General features: G+C 51.4%; 9 protein-coding genes across 9 annotated transcripts; 4 read left to right on the forward strand and 5 right to left on the reverse strand.

Annotated features, from left to right (window-relative positions):
- Window positions 1-2,034: 2,034 nt before the first annotated feature.
- P153DRAFT_282024 (pentatricopeptide repeat protein-like protein) lies at window positions 2,035-4,095 on the forward strand (the record flags this gene model as incomplete). The annotated part of the gene is made up of 2 exons (XM_033663168.1): window positions 2,035-2,382; window positions 2,437-4,095. 2 exons carry the CDS (start codon window positions 2,035-2,037, stop codon window positions 4,093-4,095), a joined length of 2,007 nt encoding a protein of 668 aa, XP_033527712.1.
- Window positions 4,096-4,272: 177 nt separating this feature from the next.
- P153DRAFT_308023 (uncharacterized protein) lies at window positions 4,273-5,818 on the forward strand. The gene is made up of 2 exons (XM_033664686.1): window positions 4,273-5,007; window positions 5,063-5,818. The coding sequence occupies exons 1-2, from the start codon at window positions 4,486-4,488 to the stop codon at window positions 5,483-5,485; spliced, it is 945 nt and encodes a 314-aa protein (XP_033527713.1). The 5' UTR covers window positions 4,273-4,485; the 3' UTR covers window positions 5,486-5,818.
- A 3,495-nt stretch (window positions 5,819-9,313) lies between these two features.
- On the reverse strand, window positions 9,314-10,886 carry P153DRAFT_282264 (succinyl-CoA ligase-like protein subunit beta; the record flags this gene model as incomplete). The annotated part of the gene is made up of 5 exons (XM_033663187.1): window positions 9,314-9,448; window positions 9,512-10,397; window positions 10,443-10,615; window positions 10,680-10,763; window positions 10,833-10,886. The coding sequence occupies 5 exons, from the start codon at window positions 10,884-10,886 to the stop codon at window positions 9,314-9,316; spliced, it is 1,332 nt and encodes a 443-aa protein (XP_033527714.1).
- A 185-nt stretch (window positions 10,887-11,071) lies between these two features.
- P153DRAFT_274312 (uncharacterized protein) lies at window positions 11,072-11,857 on the forward strand (the record flags this gene model as incomplete). The annotated part of the gene is made up of 2 exons (XM_033662928.1): window positions 11,072-11,262; window positions 11,314-11,857. Coding segments are annotated over 2 exons (735 nt in total), but the record flags the coding sequence as incomplete, so codon positions are not given.
- Window positions 11,602-13,512, reverse strand: P153DRAFT_363530 (3-ketoacyl-CoA thiolase B). Its single transcript, XM_033667393.1, has 2 exons — window positions 13,143-13,512; window positions 11,602-13,089 (listed from the first exon to the last, which is right to left on the reverse strand). The coding sequence occupies exons 1-2, from the start codon at window positions 13,284-13,286 to the stop codon at window positions 11,992-11,994; spliced, it is 1,242 nt and encodes a 413-aa protein (XP_033527716.1). The 5' UTR covers window positions 13,287-13,512; the 3' UTR covers window positions 11,602-11,991.
- A 40-nt stretch (window positions 13,513-13,552) lies between these two features.
- On the reverse strand, window positions 13,553-14,593 carry P153DRAFT_363531 (putative nuclear transport factor 2). Its single transcript, XM_033667394.1, has 6 exons — window positions 14,530-14,593; window positions 14,450-14,470; window positions 14,289-14,353; window positions 14,159-14,230; window positions 14,012-14,110; window positions 13,553-13,961 (listed from the first exon to the last, which is right to left on the reverse strand). The coding sequence occupies exons 1-6, from the start codon at window positions 14,534-14,536 to the stop codon at window positions 13,848-13,850; spliced, it is 378 nt and encodes a 125-aa protein (XP_033527717.1). The 5' UTR covers window positions 14,537-14,593; the 3' UTR covers window positions 13,553-13,847.
- Window positions 14,594-15,214: 621 nt separating this feature from the next.
- P153DRAFT_353708 (NAD(P)-binding protein) lies at window positions 15,215-16,345 on the reverse strand (the record flags this gene model as incomplete). Its single annotated transcript, XM_033666457.1, has 3 exons — window positions 15,215-15,640; window positions 15,692-16,021; window positions 16,055-16,345. The coding sequence occupies 3 exons, from the start codon at window positions 16,343-16,345 to the stop codon at window positions 15,215-15,217; spliced, it is 1,047 nt and encodes a 348-aa protein (XP_033527718.1).
- Window positions 16,346-17,021: 676 nt separating this feature from the next.
- P153DRAFT_308036 (methionine synthase-like protein) lies at window positions 17,022-18,826 on the forward strand. Its single transcript, XM_033664687.1, has 3 exons — window positions 17,022-17,442; window positions 17,498-18,155; window positions 18,212-18,826. Exons 1-3 carry the CDS (start codon window positions 17,228-17,230, stop codon window positions 18,560-18,562), a joined length of 1,224 nt encoding a protein of 407 aa, XP_033527719.1. The 5' UTR covers window positions 17,022-17,227; the 3' UTR covers window positions 18,563-18,826.
- Window positions 18,827-19,465: 639 nt separating this feature from the next.
- On the reverse strand, window positions 19,466-19,820 carry P153DRAFT_282365 (ribosomal protein S28e; the record flags this gene model as incomplete). The annotated part of the gene is made up of 3 exons (XM_033663193.1): window positions 19,466-19,527; window positions 19,585-19,668; window positions 19,760-19,820. The coding sequence occupies 3 exons, from the start codon at window positions 19,818-19,820 to the stop codon at window positions 19,466-19,468; spliced, it is 207 nt and encodes a 68-aa protein (XP_033527720.1).
- Window positions 19,821-20,410: the final 590 nt, after the last annotated feature.

Below are 20,410 nucleotides of genomic sequence, written 5' to 3' on the forward strand. Positions count from 1 at the left end.
GATACACATGATTGGATCCCAGCATTTATGCATATCTAGCTCATCCTTGCTTTGTGAATTCTGGATTCATGACCCAGAAGTGCAGGAGTCGTACACAAGGACAGGTTGTGTCTGGCTCTTAGTCACACTACGTGAATACTGGCTCACCATTTGTACGCGCAGAGGTACGTGTTTTGTAAGTGAGGATGCGTGAGTTAAACCTGCTGGGCTTATGGTAGAATTGTTACAAATCTGCAGTCTCACTCGTGAGTTCACATGATGGTGCAGTGAGTAATCCAGCGGAATTGACAGTCACGTTGGCGTACACTACGTGTTCTTCACATGTCTGACTGAGCGAAGATGCGAGAATTAGTAGTGAGAATATACACAGGGATACACGCACGACGTTGCAAGGACGCACTGTGGACCACAGACTCGGAGAACTCACTCTTTTCGTTGGGTGCAACGAATCATGCAAGTTGGACGTGTTACGAATCATGCGGCGGGCTGAGACTGGTGAGTGCGAGTGTTGGACTTTCCAGCTCGCCTGCGCTGCTTTGCTGCCTGACCTCTGCAAGAGGCGTCGGGCATGTTGGCCAAGTGTCGAATTAAGCTATTCGTCCGAAGTGCATGACGAGTGAGAGATGCTTTTTGCAAGAATTTACATGGCTTGCATGGACATTGGCACACTCACTATTTAGCTCAGCCTCAATCCAAGCCTCTAACAACAAGAACGCTAAGATCTGGCATGCTAGATGCGAGATTGCCATTAGCGGTGAATCACTACACTAAATAAAAGTCCCTTGTTGCGTTGGCGGCCGCCGTTGGAAGGCTAACGCCAGGGACAAAGTACCTTGCGCCAGCACAGGATAGCGGTCGATCTGACGGCGGAAACTAACGGACGGGCGCATGCGAGCCTGGCGTGGGAGAACCTTGCCAACAGGTGTGTTACACAAGCGTAGTTAGCGAAAGACAGGATTTCGGGGCGTCGAGGGAGAGACTTGGCTGTGTAACCTACCGTGTTGGGATGCAGATCTGTTTACCCTCTCGACCATGCCACCTGTCTTGGGCAAAGAGTAAACAGGGGAACTCAAAAGTGGTAAGATGAATGCAGCAACGACAACAGTAACATGTATAGCACAAGACACAGGCAAACACATCTACAGCACACCATATGCGGTCCTCGCCAACGCTGACCCTCGCACCAAAGCATCACGAGCTGCACACTTGCATCCCTACGTGCCACGCTTGCGGATCCTTCGTGTGGAACTACTAAGCGCCACGTTGAGCGAAGGATTCAACGGTCCTACGGCTATCTTGACCGATCAGACCACTGCTAGGTCGGTGTTGGTGTTGGTGTGGTGCTTGCGTTAGCTTCACAACGGGGGGTTTGTTAGTGCTCCAGAGGGTCGGAAGGGGAGGGTTCAGGGCTGTTGCTCGGCCCTTGCGTGTGGGAGTGCAATATAAAGAGGGCATTGACGTCATGGGGGAGGTTGAAATAGAGTATTAGTTTCTTCCGCACGTTTTCTGACGGCGTCGATGTGATACAGTGCGGGAACTGACGTAAAGGCTTGCTAACGCGGTTGATCGTGTACAACGTGATGGCAGGGTCGAAGTTCGGCTCGGGAGAGCCGCGCCTCGTGGGCTTGGCATCTCGGCCCGCGCGGCCGAAGTCGCAGAACTTTTTGTAACTGCCATGCTATGCCCGCCCTACGCACTTTGTCTACATAATTCGACCCCGCACCCTCCCCGATGCTGAATCGTCGCACCTGTCTCCGAAACGCCCTCGATATCCCGACCCACTATGCACCGCTGCGGTATGGCCAGACGAGGCTCTTTCAAACCAGGACACACGGCGTCGTGAGGAAGACGGACGCCAGGCCAACGAACCTTGCCGAGGTGGAGAAGCTGTCGCGCAGACATGAAGAGCCATGGAATAAGTCGGGCATGGCAGCGAACCAGAGGAAGTGGGAGAGGAACACGTTAAAACGGCCACTACACATTGCGCGAAGAGGGGCAGAGAGACCGGACATAGTAAGGCGGGGGTCGGAATGGATGGATAATAGGAGGCCAGCAAGACCTGGTACAAGAGGGGAAGAAGATCGGCATGAGGTGGTGAGAAAGGGTTTCGAGCAGCTCGACATAACCAAGATTGGGAAGCGCGATTCGAACATGTCAGACACCGACTGGAACAATCGCAAGAGAGAACTGCGATTCCTTAAGGACCCGCTAGAGCTGGCTACTTTTGTCAAGAACGAGCTGGGCAAAGGGAGGGTCACGGAGATGCTGCAGTTGACGCGCATGGCGAGCCATTCCATGATGTGCATTGTGAGCTGGAACCACATTATCGATCACTATCTGGCAAACGAGAGGGTGAACGATGCGCTGAAGGTGTACAATGAGGTAAGTGTGCTCTACCGTAGAAGAGGCTCCAGAAAGCAGACTGACATCATGTAGATGAAGAAACGCGCGCAGTTCCCCGATTCATACACATACACCATCCTCTTGCGGGGGCTGTCGATAAATGCACACACGTCAGGCGTTCTGAGCAAAGCTCTCTCTGTATACCACTCCCTGTCCGCACCGAATGCGAGAGTCGAACCCTCGATCATCCACACGAATGCTGCGCTACGAGTCTGCGCGAGAGCGATGGACATGGACGCGCTATGGGGCATAGCAGGGAAGATGCCTGAGAAGGGACCCGGAGCGGCGAACGAGGTTACGTACATCACCATCATCAACGCGATCAGACAGAATCTTTTGCTCGGCGCGCCAAAGGGCGAGACAGAAGAGGAAGCGGCGGCTAGGAAAGATCGTGGTATCGTGGAGGGGAGACGCATGTGGGAGGACATCATCAGCAGGTGGAGGAACGTTGACCTGATCATCGACGAGGAGCTGGTATGTGCTATGGCGAGGCTGCTGCTCATTGGGAGTCGTCCACGAGACTGGGACGACGTGCTCTCTCTGATTGAGCAGACCATGGACATTGCACGTCTCGTTCCTCGACTCGGGACGCCGGCGCGACAAGAAGCTGGGTATCCGCGTGTACGAGCACCCAACACACTAGAGCAGTATCGTGTGGATGATGATCATCTTACGCCTACGAAAGGTCCGATGCGCGGCGACGAGTTCCTTCCTGTGACACCTCAAGGTGTGGGGGCTGCGGTATTCAACCCTCTCTCATACGCTCAACCCGGCAACAACACGCTCTCTGTGGTTCAAGAGGCGTGTCAGAAGATTGTTGCAAATAAGGCTGCGCAAGAGTACTGGGACCTCCTATGCGATCCCACCACCTACAGCATCCAGCCCGACTTCAACAACTTAATGATGCGTCTGCGCAATCTGCGTCAAAATCGAGCTTCTGCCGCCGCTCTTAAGCTTCTGCAAGAAGATATGGTCGACAAAGGCATGCAACCCCGACCGGGCACATTTAGGATCGCAATGAGCACCTGCGTCCGCGACAAAAACAACCACAATTCGCTCAAAACCGCCAGCCAGATCTTGCACTTGATGTCGAGAGTCCTACCGGACATGGACTCGAAGGCCGTAGGCATGTACGCCGACCTTGCTCTCACGTTTCCGCTCGCCAAAGGCCAGGACCTCGTCGACGCACTCACGAACATGTACCCCGTCGTCAAGAATCTGCGCCTCCAGCTCGGTATTGGCGGTGAGCGTTTCTCTGGGAGAGGCGTAGGCGCTACGTATCTTACGGGCGCTGAACGTCAGGATGCAATCACATGTCTGCGCAAGATATATGCTCTATACGATAGACTCATTTTCTCGAATTTGATCGTCGAGGAGCAGAAGATGCCGTTTAAGGCAGAAAGCGCGAGGTTATCGGCATTCATTCAAAGAGTCATGTTTAAGGATACGGGCAGGGATTCGGATGTAGTGAAGGAGACACTGGACAAGGAGGAAGGTGAGATAAATTCAGATACTCATCTCAAGGACGAGGGTGCGAAGGATGAGGATCGCGACCAGGGGAGAGGTGGTTGGAGGAAACAGATGGCAAGACCGGAGGAGCAGAGAAGGCCGTGGTTTTCTGGCCTGGGGGCTGGGAAGTCTGAGCAGGGAGTGAGGGGCATGTCTCGAAGAGACCCGGTTAGGTTTCAATGAGGCTGACAATGTTGTAACATAGGGATGTACCATACAAAATGATTAACGCGATATGACATAAACATTTTCCTCATCATAAACAAATCTCGACTGAATTGTTGCGCTGCGTTCCTATGCCAAGACCTCACCAATCCAATCCCAACTCAAACCTCCGCGTCTTCTCCGCAGCTCCTCCGCCACCCGTTACTTACCACGCGCGCAGTACTCACGCTGTTCGCGTACTCGGATTTCCCAAGCTTGTTGAAGTCAAAGTCACGTTCTCAAAATTCTTAGGCCTGATCACCCACCTACAAACTCTTGTCAGCGTCGCACGCGAGCTCGCCAGCCCCATCCACCTTCTACCTCAACACGTCCACAACCCTCCACGACTCACTTCGCCCATCACTCACCATGGGTAACGACGGTGGCAGTATCCCCAAGCGTAGCGAGCTCGTCAAAGAAGCCGCCAAGGCCCTCACTACCGCGCAACTCAAAGAGGCGCAAACAGAACAACAGGAATATGCTTGGTCTATGGACCCGCTTACGCGGAAACGGCTTGCCAGGCCTGTGGTTAGCGATGCAGCCGGGGTGCTGTATAATAAAGACTCTGTTATAGAGTATCTGTTGATGGAGGAGGGAAGGGAAAAGGAAGAGATGGGCAAGATTGGACGGGTGACGGGAGATGAGGCGGAAGGTGGAGTAGGATTGGGATGTGTGGGGGATAGGGTTAAGGGCCTGAAAGACGTGGTCGAGGTGAAGTTTGAGATTGCTGAAGGGGAGGAGGAGGGCGAGAAGGGCCTGGGAGAGAAGTGGGTGTGTTCTATCACTGGGACAGTGTTGGGACCTGGCACGAAGGCGTGTTACATTGTCCCTTGTGGACATGCTTTCGCTGGGAGTGTTGTCAGGGAGGTCAAAGGAGGTGGGTGTTTGACGGTATGTATATCCTCTTGCGTTTCTGCAGAACATGTAAGTGCTGACAAACCAACAGTGCAACGAGCCCTACGCCGAAAACGACATCATAACCATCCTCCCCACCGTCCCAACAGATATCGCGCGCCTCAACCTCCGCATCAAGACCTTGCGCGAGAAGGGCCTTACACACGCGCTCAAGAAAGCGCCAGGGAGCAAGAAGCGCAAGGACAAAGACGAGGCTAGCAAAACCTCCAGCGAAGACAAGAAAGCCAAGAAAGAAGCTTCTGCACCCACCACAAGCAACGGCAACGGCATCAAGAATTCCGCGACTGCATCGCTGACTAAGAAAGTCCTCGACGAGCAGGAAGCGCGCAACAAGAGGAGGAAGTTGGCGCAGAACGATAACGTGAAGAGCCTGTTCCATGAGAAGGAGAGCAAGCCTAGTATGGGGAATAGCGCGGATTATATGACGAGAGGGTTCAGTATTGGGAAGAAGTGAGGCGCTGGCTTGATGGAAGAAGGGCATGGCATGGTACGACACGGCGTTGTAAACTTTCTGTTTCCTCACAAGGACTTGATTTTGACAAGGGTGCATATATGGTGTTCTGGGAACGGTATGGGTTTATTCTTGGGACAAGTTGAGCATGCGTGGCGCTGATCTGGCGTCGATGGAGAACATGATACCCGGCGATGCATCGGCACGAATGGAAAATATACAAGTCGTGATTTCTCCATACAGAACCGGGCTTCTGCTGTCGAAATTACGATGGCGTGTCGTGCAAAACATATGTATGGATTCTTGTGGAACACCATTGCTGAGTTTGTGACTCGCTTTGATACTGGTGATTCTACCACTTTAGGTACCTTCGCCGTCTATATAAAGTTTCGCTCCGTTCCAACTCCTACCCTCATCGATCAAAACTCTTCTCGTTTCTGAAAAAGCCATGGAGGTTCTTTCAATGGCTGTTTGTCTCCAAAGTGCGCAGTCCGGTCAGCACAAAAGACAAGATCGACGCACATATGTGGATTGCGGAAGTTCAGTGGTCAGAACCTGTCTAGATGGCGAGACGTTTCGGTGCTGATGATATCCATTAGTCCTGCCTATCTCATGATCACTGAATTTCAGAGCCCCTTGTCCAAATATTTCTCACTCTTGATCCTCTTGTCTTGATGAAACTCGCGACTCTGTTTTGTCGAAAACTGGCGATAAAAAGGTTGATGTCTTCTCGTCTAAACACATGCAATAGAAAGTGGGATGAGGGGCGTGTGACTGCTTTTGTACAAAATGGCAATAGATCTCGTCTATGTGAGACGTGGAGGTTTGACGAGTTGACAAAGTCGAAAGCGCAAGTGTGCTTTACAGGTCCTTATATCACTATATAAACTTGTGTCTCTCTTCTCTATTCCACAACCTAACGTCTGAGTTTCCAAAGAACCAGCATACTCAACCCAATGTTCGTCCTGTTGAAGCATTGTGCTACTAAAACCATCGCTGCATGATTGTGGGATTCGAAAAGTCTCAACTTCCAGGATGTATGTTGTTGTCACGTTTCTTTGTGACCGGCGACATATGTCTCATCAAACTCCTACCCATGCTAGTTCCACGTTTTCTTTGAAAAGAATCTGTGTATCATTAAAACAATTGCGGAATGCAGAATGGTTTTACGCGGAAGAATGACACCGTAATACGTGTAGATAAACCCTGAATACCCGCCTACATGTTTCTCCTTCGGGACTACTGTGTCACGGATCCAGAAAATCGAAGATATGGTTCATGTTCCCCAGAACTAGAGTAAATGATACATCTAGGAATTTGTTCTCGTTATGCTCTATCTCCAATTACTCTGAAGACCAGTGTTTTCGTTTCCGAAATTCACTAGGGCTCTGTATCACTGAAAGTGTCCTTGGTCCGATATATGTCTTCTGATCCTCAAAAATGCATATTCTACCAGCGAGGTGGGAGTGTTCTGCTCCTCCCAATCTTTTCTTACCTAAAAATCCTCTTATTTCCAAAATACAGTTACTGACGTCCATGCTTCGTTGAATCTAGGCAGAGATCAAAAAGAAAAAGTCTTACCGACATGAGTTGGTGTGTTTGGAAACCTCCTCAATATAAACAAACTAGTTGCTCTGTTATGACCTTTCGAGCGCTCTGTAATCAAGGTAGCCTATTGATTTTATCTGTCAAGTAAGGGTGGATCAGGCGGTTATGCTTGGAGAGATCTGTCGAAGTTAGGACTAGAGAGCTTCCTGCGACAGTAAGAATGAAAGCCATGATCACCACAGCGCTGTATCAAGCCATTACAAAACATACCAATGTCACCTCTCTTCCCTCATCTCTTGGAATCTTTTAAAAACTTTGTACAATACGTACATGTCGTGTCTTCGTCTCTCTCCCGAAATCTGCCAGTGATGATGATTATCGGCAACCGTTTCTAACTATACGAGTCTCTGGCATATAAACACCACACCTTTCTGTCTACTCATCCCCATCAGTGTTTGGTATCCCATACAAAAGAATAGTCCAAAAGGATGATATCGCTTCTGCGTCTTTCATCTCTCTATAACCGTTATTTAAGAGTCGAATGAAGCCAGCCGTGCAATTAGCAAAATTTAATGAAAACTTCGTTCATCGACAAAACGTGGAAAGTGATATTATGTGGTTGAATCTTCATGCCCAGTATAAAATCGATCACGGAGTCGAAAACCACAGACTCTTCCTACTTATGCAGCATCACCTCAAAAAGAGTTATACGCCAACTTATCATACTCTCTCAAAACGTTTAAACAAACCTTATGTGCTGCGTCCGCTTCTGTCGCTCCTCTAAATCTTTTTCTGCGTTTTCGCGCCGTCTAGGAAAACCCAGCAGCAGTATAAAAACAAAGAAGTGAAAAAAACGTTAATGGCCATGATCACCATCACCCTCCATTCTCATTGGAGCAGATGGAAAGTATACAAATAAATCCCTCTTCTCTGCATTCCTCTCTTTTCTTCACAAATACAAAACGTTCTCTACAACCCCAGAAAAGGTATCGCCATGAGCCATGTTGCTCTCTGCTTTGCTCTCGAAAAGTACTATGCAATATACCCTTCGTCGCGCAGTCTACTAAAACCAATCTTCTACATCAACATTAGGCAATCTTCAAGACAAGATCAAGAGCTAGACAAGCATGTCCTTGCTGTTTTGAGAGGAATTGTATATAAAAATTTGTTATCCGCCTACATGTTTCTCGTCTACAAGTCCATATTCTACTCTTTTATCCAAAACCGGATTTCCAAATCGCTGATGGAGTGGAGTGTTCTCCCTCTACACCTTTCCACAAAAGAAAAAAAGACAATGAAAACATTACATGCCAGTAGCGGTGCAAAACTCCTTACTACATGTAGAGCGTGAGCAAAAAACACACATTTCACTCTGAGTCTACTGCAGTCATAACCACCGTACTATCGAGTTCATGGTCCGAGGACGTATATAAAACCCACGCCCTTACTCCTCTTCTGTTCTCACCCATCAACAAGCCCACTCGAAAATCCAAAATGCTTGCCCGAGGACATGATGTCTTGTCCACACTTCCTCGTTTCCAAAAAGATCTTGTCTTCGCAAGAGAGGCTACCACCACTATCTTATCCAAAGTGGGAGAAAGTGTACACCCACCTCTCCTATCCTCTACATAAAAACTCTTTTTCTTCCAAAACAAAATCGATGGAACTACGTGTGATGTCCCTTCTGCTCAAAATGCGACTCCGCAAGGCTATGTGCTCGTCCGATTATTAAGTATACTTATACTATACATCAGTAATACACATCAACACCACACCTATTCAACCCAGCAAGAAAAACGTTGACGAACCGATCCCATGGTGTTTGTGGCGAGACGTATGTACTCATCCTCATTGAAAAACTACTCTGCTGTTAACAAAATATCCGCCACACGTTTCAATGGTGCGTGTGCCTACCGTTCTCCAAATATGCAGTTCCTCCACCTATGGGAACGTGGAGTCTAGGCGTGTGTGAATACTGAGACGGGTCATCGAAAACACAACATGCTCGACGTTACGTTTGTGCCTCTTTAGCAGATCTTACCATCAATTCAGCGGGCGCAACACATATCGTAAGCAGAAATAAAGGCATCACACCAAACATCATACACGACGAAACCGCACATCATAAAACATAGTACAAAACTCCACAAAGACACACACACAACCCCTAATCTCGCAGCACACTCAATCTTCAATTCACACACACACAGACGTCAGCCATGGGTAGATATTTTGTATCGCGCGCGAAAAAGGTAATATGTGGATACAAGAAGGGGGGGTGATTTAGATACCGAGAGTGAATTCGACACCGACATCGATATCCCTCGCCATCTTGACCACCTTTGAGAACTGCACCGACTTCTCCGCCGCGCCTTGCAGATCGTTGATGGAGAAGATCTTGAGGCCGGATTCCTCAATCTAGTTGTTGATGATTAGCGTATATTCCCCATGTCGTATTAGTTGACTAGATGTTGGACTTACCAGCTTATGCGCCTGCTCCATGTTTGTCCCCTGCAATCTGGCAATGACCGGTGTCTTGAGGTTCATGCTCTCCACCACGCTGATCAGGCCCTTGGCAATGGCATCGCATCTGACGATACCACCGAAGATGTTGACAAAGATGGCCGTGACCTTGGGGTCGCTGGTGATGAGGTCAAAAGCCTGGCGAATAGCCTCGGGCGTCGCACCTCCACCGACATCCAAGAAGTTCGCTGGCGCACCGCCGTTCAGCTTAATGATGTCCATGGTGGCCATGGCCAGACCAGCGCCGTTGACAAGGCAGCCGATATCGCCGTCCAGCTTGATGAAGTTCAGTCCGACCTTGGCGGCCTTGACCTCGTCGGCGTCTTCCTGCGAGATGTCCCTCCACTCGAAAACGTCCTTCTGGCGGTAGTCGGCGTTGTCGTCAAAGTTGAGCTTGGCGTCCATGGCGAGGACCTGGTGGTCGGTAGTCTCAGACAGGGGGTTGATCTCGATCTGGGTAGCGTCCTTCTCCATGAAGACCCTGTACAGGTTCTGGATGGTGGTCTTGGCGTCCTCGATGCACTGCTCCGAGAAGCCGAGCTCGTTCGCAATGTTGCGCGCAATGTCGTCGGTGACGCCCACGTGGATGTCGATGGGCGTGGTGACGATGGCCTCGGGGTGCTCCTTGGCGACGGCCTCGATGTCCATGCCACCCTGCGACGAGGCGACGATGACGGGGCCCTGGGACGCGCGGTCCATGAGGATAGCGAGGTAGAACTCGCGACGCGCAAACTTGCGCTCGACAATGTAGACGGCGTTGCAGAGACGGCCGCCGGCTCCGGTTTGCTTGGTGATGAGCTTGTGGCCGATCATCTGGTCGGCGAGGATGGACGCCTCGCGGGGGCTGCGTCCGTCAGTGCTGTCCTACAAAAATCGGCATGCAGCGTACGAGTAGACGACCCTGACACCGCCCTTGAAGCCGTTGTCAAAGGTGCCCTTTCCTCGCCCGCCGGCAAGGACCTGCGCCTTGATAACAGCATCGTCGCCGCCGATGCTCTTGGCGACCTGCAGCGCCTCCTCTGCGTTGGTAGCCACGCCGCCCTTGGGGACGCCGATGCCGTACTGCGACGCTGTTAGCGATGCTGGCCGGCGCATAGACAGCTGCGAACAGAGGGAACACCCGTACCGACTCGAGCAGCGCGGCGGAGCGGTATTCGTGGATCGCCAGCCCCCTCCTCTGCTGCACCGCGGATCGCTTCAAGGGCGTCTCCTGCTACAGGTTAACGCTGCCATGGACGCTGCCGTCAGAGGCTGCCAGAGCTTGCGGGGGTGCACATACGACAGCAGCTCGGAGAGCGCTGGTGAGCGGCCGGGCGCGGGCAATCTTGTACATGGCGTCTAGGTATCAGCCACGCAAACGGGTATAGGTGAGGACGTTGGCTATGGTGGAGCTGGATGTGCGAGGTTCACTGCTCTCCGGCGGAGTTGCACCTTGGCACTACGCTAGTATTTCCGGTTCTCGAAAAACGTCTCGGCCGGGAAGTTGCAAACATAGCACGTCGGGAAAATCACGCAGACATGGCGAAACGGAACAGTGACGGCGACGTGCTCACAAACAGGCTCAGTATTGGGCTGGCGAAGCACCAGAGCCTGCTGGCATCGTGGATGGGCCCTGCTGAATCAACACCAAACTCAAATACTGCTGCTTTGACATCACAAGACGAAAAAGAGGACGACGATCTGAATGCAAATGTCTTTGGGCACGATAGGTGCGTTCACTCCAACGACCCCAAACATCCATATTCTAATCATGACCCCAGACTTGGCGTTGGCGGTATACTCCCCAAGGACATCGCAGACGGAAGTTTCACGCGCCGCCTCCCAACATCAAACGACAAACTCCTGGAACAGCTAATCGGAAAGAAACGAGCAAAAGCACACATCGCCGCGAAACTAGAAGCAGCGAGACCAAATGCCAAGCCTCAGAAATTTGGGAAGCCAGATCCAGTGAAGAAAGAGGAGAGTGAAGACGAGGAAGAGGGGCGGTCGTCTGCGTTCAAAAGCAGGAGGAGTGGACCCAAAAAGAAGTCGGTGCAAGTAAAAGAGGAGCGGGATGAAGAGGTCGAGGATGAGGAGGAGTTACAAGCGAAGGGTAGAATAGCAGAGGGGAATGACGGAGAGGCGCAGGAGGAGAGTATTGCGAGTGCAGAGGTGGTGAAGAAGGAAGACGACTCCGAGGACGAAGCAGCAGGAGCAAGACCAAGAAACGTCAAACGCGACACCAGCAGACAGAAAGCCAAACCCAAAAGCTTTCTAGACGAGATCCTCGCCGAGCGATCCAAGAAGAAGCAAAACAAGAGCAAAAACAAGGGCCCCGCGACTTGAGAAAGAGTTGCTCAGACGGGAGCATGAGTTGACACGGCGCCGAGCACGATACCCCGAGGTCTTTCAGAAATTCATTTTTACTTTTCAATCACCTCATATCCAAACACATCTCCCTACTCCCTGATGATCAAGCTCGCCATCCCCATCCCTGTCCCGATACACTTGCTGATCACACCAACCTGCTCCCCGCTTCTCCCCATCTCCCCTAGCAACGTAGCCAACATCCGCCCGCTCGTCGCTCCAAGTGGGTGCCCCAACGCAATCGCACCTCCATTCGGGTTCACCCTATCCATCTTCCCCTCCAATCCCAGCGTCCTTACGCAATGCAGCGCTTGACTCGCAAACGCCTCGTTGAGTTCCCACAAATCCACATCCTTGACCTCAAGACCCGCGTAAGCGAGGAGCTTTGGCACGGCGAGCGCAGGCCCAACGCCCATCTCATCCGGCTGGCAGCCAACGACTTGTGTGCCCGCCCACTTCCCGATGATCTGGTCCGAGAGGCCAAGAGCGGCTGCGGTAGAGCGGCGCATCATGAGAGCAGCGGACGCGCCGTCGGAGACTTGCGACGAGTTTCCTGCGGTCGAGGTACCATCTTTCTTGAACGCCGGTTTCATGCTCGCCAGTTTCTCCACCGTCGTGTTCGCCCTAATCCCGTCGTCCTTTGTGATTGTGACTTCCTTCTCCGTCTCCGGGTTCTCAGGCTCAATCCAGCGTGTTGTCACGGGTACGATTTCGGCGTCAAAGTTCCCTGCAGCTTGCGCTGCCGCGGCGCGGAGTTGGGATTGTGCGGCAAAGGCGTCCTGGTCCGCGCGACTGACGTTGTATCGCTCCGCGACGTTTTCAGATGTAATGCCCATGCTCATTATGCAGTCCTTTGCTTGCTTCACGGAGCTGTCTCTCATCTCAGGCCAGAGCTCGGTGGGGATTGCCCTGCTACCGTAGTTCCGCGTCATGCTCTCCATACCGCCTGCAATGCCGACGTCGATCTGCCCAACAGCAATTGAATTCGCAATTGATGTGATAGCGCTGAGTCCCGATGCACATGCGCGGTTCACAGTGCTGAATGATGTAGTGGTCGGAACACCGACGTGGTTTGCGGCCATGCGGCCTGCTTTTGAACCGCCGAGCTCTGCGAGTACGGTGCCGATGCACACATCGTCGATTTTCGCGGGATCGAGGTTGGGGAACTTGGTGATGGTCGCCTTGAGAACCTGAAATAGCGTCAATATTGCAGGATTTCAAAACTTTGGAACAGGATACATACAGCACCGAGGAGTTCATGGTCGTACGCGTCGCGAAGACCGCCTTTCTTTGCTCGTGTTACTGGGGTTCGGAGAGCAGAGAGGAAGACCACATCGGTGGGGTTCTTTTGGAGGATGTTCTTGAGGCCTTTCTGGAGGAACGCCATTGTGATATGAGTGGAGATGTTAGGCTAACGACGACAAGAAAAAGCAGTTTACGCAAACAGTAGAGGAAAAGAGAAGAAGTGAAGAAGACCGGAAGAGCGAAGTTCGCGATAAATCTCGACGCATGACGGACCCATGGCGTTGTTGGAATGTAAGCTAAACTGCAGGTCCGATGCGGCGGATATACGAGCTTCGGCAAGTAAACGCGGGGTGGAAACGCGGAAGCCAAGATGTGGTTCCGATCACGAGTACGGAAAAGACCCGGAAATTCGTTGCAAGGCAGAGCTAAGCCGGAAAATCACATTCAGACAAACCGACCCAGATTGTGTTCAACTTTGAGTATATTTCGACTGATCCTTTCGTGTGAGATATCATGAGTGGCCTCGTACTTAGACGATCAGCCGTGGCAAAGGTTGGCAGTCTGCGCACCAAGTACACTTCCATGCTCATGCGATCCCTCCACTTTTCCCACCTTCCATATAGTGCCTTCGCCGCCAAAATGCTCCAAACCCAGAAAGAAATCGCGAATCGCGTAAGTGGTCTCGAAGACCTGAGCAGGCTGCTTACGCGGCGGGGTATACGAGTCGGAAGATGTCGTTGAAGACGTAGTAGTTGCCGGAGTCGGCCTTGAGCTGGAAAGCCTGGGTGAAGCTCATTGGCCTGTCGTTGCCTTCGACCTGAAGACATGTCAGTCGACCGCATGTTGCGACGCGTGTGGTGTCGTTACCAAAAGGGCGCCGGTGACCATGACAAGGATACCGTCATCAGCGGATGGCTGAGCGTCGACGGAATCGGTACGGTGTTGTATCTGCTGGAAGGGCAGGGTCTTGCCTGGTCAGTCTTCGCCTGCAAAGCATGAACTAACTGCTTGTACCTGGAGCTTCTCAACAATGGCCTGCGTTCCCTGCACTCCTTGCGCCTCAAATGTGAGCATCGAGTGGTCGCGCTGCAGAAGACCAAGTCAGCCATGATTTACGGGACCCGTCCAATTTTGGGACTCGTACGTAGAGAGGAGCAAGGCCGGCGCGGTTGGCGTCAAAGGTCTGGTAGTAATACTCGACGAATTGCTCTGGACGTGTGATGTTAGCTACCACTCATTATAGACCAGCGCATGATCCACGACAGATAGCTGGGTTCCTGGTATCGAAGCCCGGAGTATACGCACTCGCGATTTCCTGAAAGTTTCCTGCTCGCAGTCAGTCACTGAACACACGCGCAAAGCGGGGTAGGGCAAATGCAACATACCAGCCATCTTGATGGTAGTGAAGAGAAGACTAAGTGATGAAACGGCAACTAGGGCAGGTGTTGCTACGTGCTGAGGAAGGCAGTACGTGTTTCGAGGTTGGGCACAGATAAAGACGCTGTCGTCCGCAATGTTGGGCTGTTTACTGGCGGGGCTCCTAACTTCATTACTAATCTTGGCTCGGCCATCGTTTCTCCTAGCGCCCGATGCACCAAATTCTTTGTGTCAAGCTCTCGAGCTGTCTTTCGTCTCCTCACACCACACCATCGGACAACACGTCGCGTCATGACATCGCACAAAGACGTGTCTACTCCTGCATGGTATTGCAACCTCGTCGATCACTTCTGTTGGTAAGTTTCACGCATTTTCGCACCACCCCCTGCATTATGATGATACAACCATTCAAACACTTCCGAGTCAATGACGGTGAAGTTCAAAAAATATCAAGCTCAACAGGCTGATTGCATTTCTCTATGCCTTGCTTCTTGCTATCTGGTAGCTTCATGCGCTGACATATTCGTCCGCAGACATGTTATATTTCGAACGAAAACACTTCATATATAGACGCGCGAATACCTAGACCATGTCCCTATTCAACCAATATACAGTGCTATTTCAAAAAGTCCGCCTCCATCTATCGTTTGAATGTGACGTATATCTGGCTGTCGCCTATTACAATATCGCCATCTACAACCCCTTCGCCTGCAACGATTTGACCGTATCGATGATAGATTGCTCAAAACTCTTGTAGTTCAGACCTAGTACCTCGATCGTTCGCTTGTTGTTGTACTTGTACAAGCCCTTGTCTGGTGTGCCTTCCGGGTAGTCGCCGCCGGGTACCGACTCGTCTGGAACGTCCTTCAACTCAGGGAAGTTCTTCTTGATAATCTTTACGAGCTCCTTGTTCGAATAGTATCCCGCGGTTGTGAAGAAGCGCTTGCCAGCAGCATCAGGCTTCTCGAACGCGGCGACATGTGCCTCGGCGACATCGCGCACGTCTACCCAGAGATGTACGCCTGAAGGTGGAATCTCGTCCTTGAATTTACCTTGAGCGGCTGCTGCGATGCGCTGGTTCGATGTGTTCAGATTCTCGAGACTGTCGAGAGCGTGAATCTGGTATCATAATTAGCGGATGCGCCACCCTTGTTTATGCCTGAAACGTACGATTGGACCAAACACCATGGGCGGGTTGATCGTTGACAAGGTGAAGCTGGGCTTCTCTTTTTCGATGAACTCCCACGCTGCTTTCTCTGCAAAGGTCTTGCTAGCTCGGTACCCCATCATTGGGTTCTCCTCGCCATCTTCCAAGCTCATGGGATTCCAGTCTTCTTCCGAGTAGACATGACCAGGCCAGGAACCCTTGCTGCCGTCAACGATAGCGGCAAAAGACGATGTGATCACGACGCGTTTGACTGAGGGGGCGTTCTTCTTGATCGACTTTAGGATGCCCGTTGTTCCGATAATCGCTGGGTCGAGAAGATCCTGTCTTGTCAGCTGTTATTCGCAATATAATAAGAGGATGCTCACCTTCTTCACGTCGGTGACGTTAAAGTGGAACGGACTAGCTGTGTGGAGGACAGCCTCGAATGGCGGGTCTGAGACGATGGCCTTGTCAAATGCGCCCTCCTGTGCAATGTCGGGAACAATGGCAAAGCTCAATTGGCCTTTGTCTGCGTATTTTTGGTTCGCTGCCTTGATCTTGTCTGCCTTTTCTTGCGTGCGGACTGTTGTGACTACCGAGTGGCCTCGCGCCAGAAGTACATCGAGCGTGTGTGCGGCGATGAAGCCAGAGCCTCCAGTGAGTAGAACGCGTGTCATATTGTGTAGCCAACGATGAGATTGTACTGGTGAGAATACTGTTGTTTATGGTGACGATTGGGGGGAAGGTAATAATTGAGGACTTTGCGATTCCACGACATAGTGACACCATATATATATGCTCCACTAACGCGGGGTAGTTCTATCCCGAACTTCGGATATTGCGCAAGCACCATTGCATATGTCCTGGTAATCTTACTAATGTATCGCTTCTCTAGGAGATCGCAGCGTTGTTATGTCCGTTGGAAGCCAGGCAGCCTCGTCGCCACTCAACTCAACTGTGTTTGGGCTTCCCATCGAAGCACACGTCTGGGGATAGTTCGTGGTCAGGAAGCTCAGATCGATGAGACCTTTTTCTTCCAAAGGGCCAAGTCACCTCCCAGTACACGCCGCAACAAAGCCATATCTTCATGGTCGAAATGCTCTGACGTCAACAATGGTCGAATAAGGTCTCGCCGATTATCTTACAATATCGCTGGGCCGAAAGTAGAAGACGAGCAGGAGGCCAGGGTCAGCGAGACATCATCTCACGTTAAATTGGGGATGTGTTTACTGTTGATGTCTTAGGCTAATCGTGAGTGGATCAGGCCCGCGGCGACCAAACTGATGCCGGTCGACCCCACTAAAGCTTAAAGCACGATGCATCCCACATCGCCACGCGCGTCTCTTCCGATCCGATGACGTCCCGAGCTCTTCCACCGCTCTCCTTCGATCGGCATATTGATTCTCGGCAGTTTTCGAGGCTGACAAGTGGGTAGGCCACGGAGCAACATGTACACCCGATGCAGGTAATTGCGGGGTACAGAACCTGACGATGCCTTTCCACCTGAACCTCTACTGTTTTCTTACTCCTATTACCTCCGAGATACAATTCAATTGAAGATGCCGTCCACTCTCAAGAGAAGCCCTCCCTTCCGAGCTGAGCATGTTGGCTCTCTGCTCCGGCCCGAAGAGCTTGTTCAGAAGCGGTACGATGTCGCTTCAGGCAAAGCATCGCCTGAGGAGCTCGTACCATTGGAGAAGAAATCGGTCGCAGAGGTTGTAAAGTTCCAACAAGATTGCGGTCTCAAAGTAGTTTCGAGCGGAGAGTATACCAGGTTGGTGTTACAGATTTACGAAGCTCCATTGAATGTTTGTGCTGATTCTCCACAGACATCAGTTCTGGGGTCTCTTCTTCGAAACTCTGAACGGTATGAAGGAGCTGCAACTCGGCGTCCTCGAAGGTTATGACAAGGACATGTTCCGCCCGTACGCTCCCGACAACAAGTCCTTCATGGAGGCCAAGCAGGTTCCCAACCAAGTCACCGTCTGCGTCAGCAAAATCAGCCACACTGGCAAATCAAGCAACCAGCACGAAGTGGATCTCATGAAGAGCCTACTTCCCGAAAGCGAGTGGAAGAACATCAAGATCACGTTGATATCGCCCTCCTGGTACCACTACCGCTACAACGCCGGAAGAGCTTTCCCCAAGGACGTGTACGCGACCGACGAGGAATATTTTGAGGACATCGCAAAGGCATATCAGGAGGAATTGAAGATCTTGCATTCCCAGGGCATTAGGAATATCCAGATCGACGATCCTAACCTCGCTTACTTCTGCTCAAAAGACGCATTGGACGGCTGGGCCGCCGACAAGACAAACACCAAGTCAGCCGATGAGATGTTCGACGCATACGTCAAGTTCTACAACAAGTGCTTCGAGCGTCCCGAGGACATGCATCTCGGCATCCATCTCTGCCGTGGAAACTACCTCGGAAGCCGTCACTTCTCTGAGGGCGCATACGACAACATCGCGAAGAAGTTGTTCCAGGTACGTCTGCCCCTTACCTACAACCGCCCCATACCATACTGATATGATCTTTGCAGGACCTCAACGTAGACACTTACTACCTCGAATACGATACCCCCCGTGCCGGTGGTTTTGAGCCCCTCGCCCATCTCCCCAAACACAAGAACGTCGTCCTCGGTGTTGTGACATCCAAGTTCCCCGCTCTCGAGGATAAGGACGAGATGATTGCGCGCGTCAACCAAGCTGCTGACTGGATTGCCAAGGGCACCGGACAGTCGCGTGAAGATGCGATCCAACAATGCTGTGTTAGCCCACAGTGTGGGTTTGCGTCGCATGCGGAAGGGAACGCGCTGGGTTATGAAGATATGAGGAAGAAGTTGCAGCTGGTCAGGAGTATCGCTGACGCGGTCTGGCCAGGACAACCATAGATGGATGTGTATAACAGGGGTAGAAGTATTGAGTGAATGGAAAAGTGAAGGTAGTTTGTATTGGTAGTGAGGAACAGTCTGCTGATCTTGTCGAACGTATCCTGGAAAGTACAAGTGCGTTCCGTTCGACACCTCCTTAGTTGGTTCAGACATAATGTATATCAACAAATTCAACACTGTTGAATGCAGTTACTCAGTGGCATAATTCAATCGAGGGGTTAGCTCGCCCAGTAGACATGAAGGATATATTCAACCTGGCTCAAGTCGTGCAACGGTTTACATGCAGTCCCCTCATCTTGGTTGACCGTCAACCCTGCCATGGGTTACTACGCAAAGTATGGATGTGTTATAGTTATTGACCAAAACTGAAGACAAGGACTTGAGATATCCCCACAAGAGTGAAAAGGGAGTTGTCTTTGCTGCGGGGTCTTATTGTCGGGCGTATTCTATGTTTGGGAGGCATCCAAAAGTTAGTTAGGCACAGAAATTGGCATTGTAAGACGCTCTCAATACCAGCAGAACAGGTTTAAGGATCGCTTCTCAACGTTACTGGCACAGGTGCTGGTGGTAAAGGAACAACATGGTGCTTGAGATGTGATGTGAGGAGCTCGCTTGCCATGTCAGTCCGCGTATTGTTGGCTCAATCGCAGTAGCCGCAGAAAACCCTCATCCATGCATTTGCAAGTCTGAACCATGTTGTTTCATTCCGGAAGAACCCAGACTCTTGATTTCGTGGTATTCGTGTCCTATCGGCCTCCCAACCCAGCGCTTCATCAGCACCTCGTCATCCCTGCCGCAACATCATAATGTCCGTATAGATGCCCATAGCTTTCGCAAAGAACTCCGAAACCGAATGAAATGCCATCGCGCAAACTTTCCGCTTTCCTTCCCCAAGTTGTGCGCTTATCTCAGACGACGGGCCTCGCGTTCGGACTCGAGCAGGCAGAGAATGTCGTTCTCGCGGACTGGAATTAGTCAGTATTTCGAGTCTTTTGACTGCTGCGTGGTGAGAGAGCGCATACCGGGGCCCTTGACGTTGCGGATGATGGATCGGGTCTGGTCGTCCATGAACTCGACACGGCACTGGGTGACACCACCACGGGAGCCTAAAGATCCGTCAGCATTCCGCTCTCCTGTATCTCGCACTTTCCCTCTGCCTGATGTCCTCCCCTCTGGAAGTTGTAGAATTTCGCGTACCGGTACGGCCAAGGACACGAGTGACCTTGACGAGCTTGACGGGGGCCTTAGCGGTATCCATGATTTGCGATTGTGAGTTTCGACGTGTAGCGGTCGTTCGGTGTGCGGATTGGCAGGATTGCGCGTCGGGATACGGTGGTCGGCGGTCGTGGAGGCGTGATGTCGAAAATCGCGGCACGATAATGCCCTGTGGGCTAAGCGAGAGCTTGCCAAGGCCGGAAACCAAAGGGTCTCGAGTTAGCGTTCACGACCTCACCTTTCACTCTACGTATTGCACATCCATTTCGTAAATCGCGTCACAGAAGCTCATCCGATCTGGGCTGTCAGAGTTGAGACGAAAACGGCCACAAACATCATGTATAAGAGATGCGTGCGCACCTTTCACCTGAAAGCCACCTCGCGACTGCTTTTCAATAACCGATTGACGTTCCCTGTGCCTTCATTCGACTCTTCTAAAAACACGCTATCGAGCTTAGTTGAAGAGTTTGATGGTCAAGCACCACCGGCTACTTTTGTCATACGTTTAATACTCCTCGACATCGGTTGCTGAGCTAAACCGCATTATCCAATGCCACAGAGTTTCAGTATTTCCTCAATGAGTTCGATTGACCTTCAAACTTACAGATTTCATTGAAAAATCAAGGAGCACAA

The sequence above is a fragment of the Dothidotthia symphoricarpi genome (genome assembly GCF_010015815.1).
Source record: "Dothidotthia symphoricarpi CBS 119687 unplaced genomic scaffold P153scaffold_3, whole genome shotgun sequence".
Taxonomy (NCBI): Eukaryota; Fungi; Ascomycota; class Dothideomycetes; order Pleosporales; family Dothidotthiaceae; genus Dothidotthia; species Dothidotthia symphoricarpi.